Raw genomic sequence first — 9,462 nt, 5'->3', positions numbered from 1 at the left:
GCGTCAGCCCTCATATACTCGATTTTTGTTCTTAATAATACGTCTGTCAGTTTTCGATTCTCCGATTGTGTATAAGTTACGCACCGTGGTAAAATTGTCTAGACCTGATATACTTCCGTAACTTTTAATATCATGCGGTAATTTCTCACACTCGTCAAACTCTCGACAGCAACTGCATTTCTGTCACCGTCTTGAGAGAAAGAGTCAACATTGAGTACAAACGTCGCAGAGTTTTCTTACAGTGAAAAAAATAACGGGCGGGCTCGAGGCGATTAGGCCCCGAATGCAAAAGAGCCCTGAAATTGCATAAAGTCAACTGCAAACCAAATTTTAGGTGTTGCTATTATTTCTCGCCCAATGTGCAAACTCTGAGTCTTGTAATGAAGTAAGCAGTCTCACGAATAAAATAATTGTTACGCTTTTTTCCCTGGTTCTGCGCACGCATCCACTATACATAAGACGGCACAGCTGGCACCAAATTCCCTCCATATTGAGACATCGCCGTTTATTGTTTGGAAAAAAAAAAAAAAAAAATGTTTTCAGGGAGAGGCATCAAATGCAGTCTAAAGACAATCAATGGTTGTACAATTTTGCTGGGGGAGCTCCCCAGAACCCCCCCCCCCCAACTCTCCCTCTCTCCCTCCGGCCGTCCACCGCAGCGTTTGCATCGCATGAGCGACGCACGCCTTTGATCCATCATGCACTTTTTTTCCAAAACCATGGCATTACTCATCTGTGTCACTCTATTATTTTTTCCCATTCCGTCTGAGAAGAAATCCTGCGTCGAGAACGACAACTTCGCCAGCGTCCACACGACCGACGTGGTAGATCCTCAGAACAGGTGACAAGCGTGCGCATTGCCCGTGCGTTTTGAGTATACCCTCACAGATAACTGAAATTACATCTAGCTAACCCTAAGCACCGCCAATAACATGCAATAGTCATAAGCCCGGGCGCACACGCTGTGAGGTACCAGTTGTGCCGCCTTATCAAGGTAAAACATATATGATGATAAGCGGTGTCAGAACAATATATACCACGCGGTGGCGCGCGGATGTTTCGTAGGGGTTGTGATTGACGCGATAAATCGCATGACAGAAAAGTCACCAGAACATACATATCAACAATGCGGGTCATGTATGTGATTAGCAATATATATATATACAAGTCAAAATGGACGCCAGACAAATGCTTAAGTCAAAAATAACCTCAAACGTGAAACATGAAAAAAAATATTTACTAGTGCAGCATCGAAAGATGAGTGCTGCGCGGCATAGCTGGCAGTAAATGAGTTACCGAACACTCGGTACTCACATGCGTGCATATCACTCGACGTCTATAAATCAGATTGAGATCTTGGAAGAGAAGCTCAGAAAATAGTATTGTGCTGCCGCACATACCTGTAGTCTATGTGAAGTGCACTATAACATATATAATACGAACTTCATACACCGAGTATATGAAGATAAGGTTTTACATCGAGCGTCTAGCGGCGGGGACGTCTGAAGAATAAAATATGCCGACGAAGGGTGCTGATGAGCAAGTTCGATGGATCAAGAGAAATGTGAAAGCAATAATCATAGGACTAGGTAGATAATATATGTATTGAAGAGTGCATGTGCTCAATCTATTTTACTGCGAGGACATAATATTCAATCTAAACTGAGAGTGATTGGTCGTACCTAGTGTCTACTTACGCTATGCAATATAACTATGTTCACAAATTCAATAGTTACTACTTGTCGTTTTACAATATCATCTAATATCTACCCACCACACGCTCTAGCCTATCAAACATGTGAAATATCACATCGTGAGACAGACAGTGGCTTAAGTAGCCTAGCGCCATAATGCAATCACACTAAAACCTGGAACTAAAATTATATAACAGACGAGTGAGAGAGGAAGAGCATATATGGCGGATAGTGTCGTTCATTCGCCTCGCAAGAATAGAAGGGCGCTTCATATCATATGAGACTTGATTTAGATCAAGGCTCGAACTGGATATACAGATCTAGTGCAGGACCCGAACAGAGAAGGTATAATTAAGTGCAAAGCATCAAACGCTCCGTTATTAGGCTGCTTTGGATCGATCATATATGCCGAAACCCCAAATTTGGGTACGACCGCCCAGATATATTACATTGAGCTCTTCGCTCCCGTAGTCCCTCGTTCTCTCTACGTGTTAACACCGCACTCGCTGCAGATATCGAAAATAGAAAGGCAGTCAGGTTGTATAAGACGCCACAGTACAGGTGCATAGAACATCCGTTACCTGCATCATTTACTGTGGCTGCCCATACTTGCAGTACTGCAGTTTTTGACAAACTGATAATGATAGTCCATCACATGATAGTCCCAGATTTATTCGCGCGCTTAGAAAAAAAAAGAAACCGTAACGCTAGTCTAGCGCTACGCCGAGATGCCAGTGGCGAAAAAAAATTAAACATCTCACACTGAACGGACGAATTAAACAAACATAGTACGCGGAGCAGTGAGCTTGAACTAGAGGCATGTCATACATGAAACGATTGTGTTCACTCAAGTATCTGTTTGATTCCTTCTTCGTAATCTTGCCGAAATATAATTTAATTACATATTACTTAGAGTTTGTCTCCCCGTCCGCGTGAGGACACTGCCGCTCACTCACACGTCTCACACACACGCCTAGGCTGAGCCCTGATCACCATATTATACTGTTCACACTAGACGTCGCACGGACATCGACAACTTTTGTCGGTGTACTAGTTGTGATGCTGGGTGTGTTGGTGTGTGTGTGTGAGCGCGAAAAACTAGCTGTGTCTAACATGTATAAGTATACACGAGTGTGTGTGTTGATGTGTATGTGTGATGTGTGTGATGTGCCCCTTGCGGTGAGGCGTGAGAGACTCGCAGTGACTAGGCTCTGCCGTATCTATGACTATTTGATATTACATCTATCAATTTATCTATCTGTGCTGTTCGTCTGCTCGCATCTAATTCACCATCGTGTCTTGTGCTGTCTAATCTATTGTCTGTTATCTATTAGTCTATTTAGACACTTGTTCATCTGTTTGGTTTGTCTACTCTATTAATTGCTACTATCTGTTTGTTCTGTCTATCACTATTATTTATTCAGATTCCTATTCCATCAGCTAGTAGTTAGTATACTGTTGCTAATGTGATCGTAATGATGTGAACCCACTACCACAATGACACGTGACGTGACAGGTCAGGGAAGATACTCTCTGTTCTTCTCTCTCTCTCGTAGCCTCTTCTCTGCTTGTTGTCTGTCTCTTATGTTCGTATCTTCTCGACTCTGCTTCTTCCTGTGTCTGTCTGAGTTCTGTGCTCTCGTTGTTTTTTCGCTGTTATCATATAATGCTTCTCTCTCGTGTCTGTCTCTCTCTCGCTCTCTTTTCTAGCTAGCGTTCGTTCTCTCGGCGGTGTGTTTCCTCTTATCTATCTCTCTCTCTGTTCATGCTCCTCAGCCTCGCGGCAGTGGTACGGCACCAGTTATCCCACACCACAACAAACGCACGCTTCGCAAGAGTTGTTGTTCGATTATATATAGCTGCCAAGCCGAGTCGCGTGCATAAGTAACTGCTTGGCAAGCCGCACAGACCGGTGTGCAAGAACTCCGCGGCGCGCGATTTGGTCGCAGGCCGCATGACGTCACACGGTTATTTGTAGTCCAATAATAGTATACATTGGCATGAATGGAGGAGGTGAAGTTGTGTAGTATGCGGTAGGCGGTGTGTTGTATGCGTCGGGCTCAGGCAGCCAGTAGCTGTATGGCATACCTACCGGTATATATATTAGGGATTGCAACGAATCACAACTTCAGCCGGCTTCGAGTTCGGATTTCGGTTTGACCATCGTTCGTGTTTGTTGATCTCGGTTATTTTCGTTCGAATATAGTGCGGATCTATTACAAATCTGTGTTGATGTAGAAGCAGAACAGAAGTGCAAAATTAATAATCAGGACCTGTTTATAAATTAATTAAATCAATAATGTCACTGACAAATTCTATGAACAACAAACCTTTAATATACAATACCAAATGTAGGCCAAATTTCAGATAGAATGCTGTCAGTTGCTACAGTTAACATTCAAATTATTTGGACTTCAGTCAAAACAGAACAAATACGACAGATAGGGTTCATTTTGCAGACAAATGAACCGCTTGACCTTCGTCGTAGGATGTGTAGCAAGGTGATCTATTCAGTGTCATTACTGGCTCGCTGATTGGTACTCGTGAGATGTTTTGATGTGCTAGCCAATCGCACTGGCTGGTATTATCTGCAAAACGCTATATATACTCGGGCAATTATAAAATGTGGAACCGAAAACCGAGCACGGAAAACGGAACGACGGGTTGAATATCAGGAATGCTGTATATCTCGGTGGTGGTGCTCCCTAAAACCCGGTTTTTCGCGGTGTTAACATTAGGTGCTTGTGGTTAAACGTTACTACCACAATTTATATTATATATATATATACTATATAGTACACTGGTTTGTCTACACATACGTATATATACACACAAGCGAATCACACATGCACAAATATATATTTTATTAAATTTGCACTTCTGTTTGGTGTTATAAGATTTGTAATTGATCGCAAATATTCGAACCGAAAATAACCGAACCGAAATGTGAAAACCGAAAACCGAACCGAACCGTGAAGTTGTGATTCGTTGCACCCCTAATATATATACCGTAGGTATGGCATACAGCTACTGCCTGTACCGACCGGTACACCGCCTACCGCATACTAACACTTCACTGCCTCCATTCATGCCAGTATATATATGGACTAAAAATAGCCTGGTGACGTCATGCGCCGTGCGACCAATCGCGCGGCGCGTGAGCTTGCACAACTCTGGCGGCTTGCCAACGCAGGTTACTTATGGCAGGCACCGCTGGCAGCTATATATATAGAACAACAACTCTTCCAAGCGTGCGTTTGTTGTGGGTGTGGAACTGGTGACTTGCCACTGCCAGGCTGAGAGAGAGAACAGAGAGAGAGATAGATAGAGAGGAAAACACACCGAGAGAGAGAACCGCTAGCTAGAAAGAGACAGAGAGAGAGAGAGAGAGAGGATTAGATAGAAAGAGAGAGAGCCAGACAGAGAGAGAGAGAACGAAGAGAGTGAGAGAGAGCTAGAGAGAGACAGACAGAGAGAGAGCTAGAGAGAGAGGGAGAGAGAGAGAGAGAGAACAGAGAGTATCTTCCCTGACTGTCACTGTCAGTGTTCATGTGTGTGGTTCACATCTACGGATCACCATTAGCAACAGTACTACTACTACTAGCTCCGGAATAGAACCGTGATAAATAGATAGCTGGATAGACAGATAGACAGATAGGTAGATAGATAGATAGATAGACAAACAGACAGATAGAACAGTGCTAAATAGATAAGTAGATAGACAGACAGATAGATTTAGACAGACAGACACGACGGTGAATAGATGGACAGACAGACAGATAGATAAATTGATAGGTAGTAATCATAGTACATAGATAGGCAGAGCTAGTCACTGTCTCTCACCCACGCCAAGGAGGCACATACTTTTACATTTACGTGTTTTCCCCTCGAGTAACCGCTAAGTGTAAACCGGTGCGGCGCGAGGTGGCGCCCCCTAGCGTGTCTGCGTGCGGCGGCAGTGTCCTCACGGAGGAGACAATGGGTAACTGTTTTTTCGCAGATTACAAGAAGGATCGACGGAAACAACGTGAGTAGAAAGATGCCGCCTCCCCCCTGGTTCCGTTACAGTGTCGTTATCTTGTCGCCATCGTTATTTCGTCGCCGCGGAAACGGGGAGCGGGTTTCTTTGCGCCCCGGTGTCTACTGTCGCGTTACTATCGTAGAGAGGAAGCGCCGCCATATCTGGCCCAAATTTGGGTTCGGCAGAGACCCTAGACCAGATTAGTGTTCTATTGTCTCTGGGTTCGGTCTGCACGGCTGTTTCAGCTGATTATGGTCCATAGATGGCGCCCTTGAGGCGAAAAGCACACAGCCAATCTGCTTCCTCTCCTTGTTATATTTAGCTCCTTGGTGGCTGGCACTGTAGTGACATGTTATGACTGTTATTACATTGTAGCGAAGATACAGTGATTGTAGAACTTTGCTAGCTAAAGCCCGGCGCACACGTGAGTAATTTTACTCAAGTAAAATAATGCATGCGTCAAAATACTCACGCGAAATATTTTCAGCGTCCGTCGCACACGTGAGTAAAATTACTCGAGGTGTAAGTGCCACTACTAAGTGGTAATGTAGATCACGTGACTGTGCGCAGCCGATACTGGGCGCAGTCATCTTTAAAATGATTTAAACGCATGCACTGTGAGTACCAGTGTTGAGTAAATTTACGCAGCTAGCGCGCACACTTTGGGTATTTTGATGCACGAGTCAAAAATTATCAAACATGTTTGATATTGAGTTCCTTGATGCATGCGCAGAAAACTCAACGAAAATCCTGCGCACACGTGAGTATTTTGACGCATGCATCATTTTACTCGAGTAAAATTACTTACGTGTGCGCCGGGCTTATGATCATTGATGTTATTAGCTACTAGGGTAGAGATTGATTTGTTGAAACTCCACGGCATTGCTGTCACCTGTCCTGGAGTTTCCGTGTGTATTCTGCGAAGTGTCGTTCTCGACGCATGATTTCTTCTCAGGGAAAATTAGACAAAGGAGGTAATGGCCAGTTTGGAAAAAAAGGCGCATGATGGATTCAAAGGCGGTGCCGTAAGCATGCATGTGGACGCTGCAGGCGGACGCGGGGGGAGAGCTGGGGGGGGGGTTCTGGGGAGTCTCCCCCAGCAAAATTGTAAAAATTTGATTGTCTTAGACTGCATTTGAGGCACCCTGAAACCATTTTCACAACAGCGATGTTAAATATGACAACGGCGGTGCGCCACTGTGCCTCTTATGTATAAGAAACCAGGGAAAAAAGTAAAATTTATTTTTCGGGGGCTACTTTTCAAGCTCGCGTGCATGAAAATAGCACTCTAAAATTTGGTTTGCATTGAACTTTATGCAAATTTCCAGGGGCTCTTTTTGGCATTTCCGGGGCTCTTTTTGGCATTTCGGGGGGCTAAATCGTCCCGAGCCCCCGTGTTGTTTTTTTCACTGTAAGAAACCCTGCGACGTTGGTCTCAATGTTGACTCTTTCTCTCAGACGGTTGACAGAAATGCAGTTGCGTTGAGAGTTGACGAGATACGAGAATGAATGACGAAAATATCCTAGCATTTTTTCCTCGTAGCTTTACGAAATGGAATTCTGTCGACTATTATTAAGAACAAAATTCATGTTTGGGCTGACGCTAAGACTGATTTCGTTTCCAAGGCGGCATCACGGGCCCTGGGTATAAAGCTAGCAGCACACTTCACCATTTTCGTTGCTCGTACAGGCAATTTTCGTGGTCGGCAATTTTTGTGGCCGTTGCCGCGTCACTGCACACTTCACCACAAGTTGCCACCACGAGCAATTTTCGTGGTGAGAAATCAAACCGGTTTGATTCTCGGCAACTCATGGTTACCACTAAATTTCCATGGTGAGTGGTCGTTGCCGGCCCCTGCACACTTGGCCATTTTTGTTGCGACCACGAAAATTGCCTGTACGAGCAACGAAAATAGTGAAGTGTGGTGCCCGCTTTAGCTGAGATCGAGAAATTAATTATCGAGAAATCTTTATATATCGAGCCTCGAATGACTTGAACGTATCCTAGCCAAGTCATTTGCCGAAATAAATCGCCCAGTCATTGTTAGCCATCGCCTGTGCGATCCAAAAAACGGAATCTGCCACGGAATCGGGGAAAAGATTACCTCATTCTCCCACACTCTAGTGGAAACACTGCGGCGCGCTGTTAGCATCAACAAAACTAATGTTAACGAACGTACTAACTCGTTAACTTGTGTTAACTTTGTGTTCTAGTAGCATTGTTGTTCACATCTTCTGTTGCCTAGGCGACGAGCGCACGATGGCGGCCATTAGGAAGAAACTGTTAACACCTCCTTCCTTCCCTCCTCTCTCCCCTCCTCTCTCTCCTCCCTTCCTCCACTCCTCCCTACCCTCTCCTTCTCCCTTCCTCCCATCTTCCCTACCCTCCCCTCCTCCCTCTCCTCCTCCCTTCCTCCCCTCCTCCTTCCTCTCCTCCCTTCCTCCATCTCTTCCTCTTCTCCTCCCTCCCCTCCCCTCTTCCCTGTTTTCTTTCCTTCCTCTTCTCCTCCATTAGGAAGAAGCTGGTGATCGTGTGTGATGGTCTCTCCCCTCCTCCCTCTCTTCTCCTCACCTCCCTCCTCTTTCCCCAATAGTCGAACTGGCTTCACCGATGTTGTCATCTTCTGTTGTCTAGGCGACGAGCGCACGATGGCGGCCATTAGGAAGAAGCTGGTGATCGTCGGCGACGGCGCCTGCGGTAAGACCTGCCTCCTCATCGTCTTCAGCAAGGACCAGTTCCCGGAAGTGTACGTCCCGACCGTGTTCGAAAACTACGTCGCCGACATCGAGGTGGACGGAAAGCAGGTAGGTGGCGCCACCCGAGAGCGCGGCGGAGCGGTCTCGAGAACAGATTCTAAAAGCGTGACCGTGAAAATCTAAACCGGCCCCGATTTTCCTGAAAATGGTGATTTTTACTCGAATAATATGTCACCATTATGTCATCGTTATGTCTAATAAAAGCTAGTAAAATCCATATAAGTAGTAAATATAAGTAAATAATAATATATAGTTAAATATAATAAATAAATGAATAAATAATATAATAAATTTTAAAAAGTAAAATATAAATAGTAAAATAAGAAAGCAAAAATCGAGCTGTCGATCGTTGCTTAATTGCTTTTTCTGCCTGCAGGTGGAGCTGGCGCTGTGGGACACGGCGGGCCAGGAGGACTACGACCGGCTGCGGCCGCTGTCATATCCTGACACCGACGTCATCCTTATGTGTTTCTCCATCGACTCACCAGACAGCCTGGAAAACATCCCAGAGAAGTGGACGCCGGAGGTTAAACACTTTTGCCCCAACGTGCCCATAATATTAGTCGGTGAGTGAGGGGGAGGGGGAGAAGGGAGGGAGGAAGGGAGGGGAGGGAGGGAGGAAGGGAGGGAGGGGAGGAGGTTAAACACTTCTGCCCCAACGTGCCGATCATATTAGTCGGTGAGTGAGGGAGAGGGGGAGAAGGGAGGGAGGAAGGAAGGAGGGAGGGAGGGAGGAAGGAAGGAGGGAGGGGAGGAGGTTAAACACTTTTGCCCCAACGTGCCCATAATATTAGTCGGTGAGTGAGGGAGAGGGGGAGAAGGGAGGGAGGAAGGAAGGAGGGAGGGAGGAAGGAAGGCAGGAGGGGGGGGAGGAGGTTAAAAACTTCTGCCCCAACGTGCCCATCATATTAGTCGGTGAGTGAGGGAGAGGGGGAGAAGGGAGGGAGGAAGGAAGGAGGGAGGGAGGGAGGAAGGCAGGAGGGAGGGGGG

The 9,462-nt window shown here is 45.7% G+C and overlaps 1 protein-coding gene across 1 annotated transcript in view; it reads left to right on the top strand.

Annotated features, from left to right (window-relative positions):
* LOC106815182 (rho-related GTP-binding protein RhoC) overlaps positions 1 to 9,038 on the top strand; it is a gene marked incomplete at its 3' end in the record, with an annotated part of 24,632 nt that extends 15,594 nt beyond the window's left edge. The window contains 2 exon segments of the mRNA XM_014819614.1: positions 8,351 to 8,520; positions 8,849 to 9,038. Of these exon segments, the coding sequence (XP_014675100.1) occupies positions 8,365 to 8,520; positions 8,849 to 9,038 (346 nt within the window).
* Positions 9,039 to 9,462: the final 424 nt, after the last annotated feature.

Source organism: Priapulus caudatus, unplaced genomic scaffold (genome assembly GCF_000485595.1).
Source record: "Priapulus caudatus unplaced genomic scaffold, Priapulus_caudatus-5.0.1 Scaffold1057, whole genome shotgun sequence".
In the NCBI taxonomy this organism is placed as follows: domain Eukaryota; kingdom Metazoa; phylum Priapulida; class Priapulimorpha; order Priapulimorphida; family Priapulidae; genus Priapulus; species Priapulus caudatus.
The sequence above is the reverse complement of the archived record's forward strand: the minus strand, read 5'-3'. Positions and strand labels throughout refer to the sequence as shown.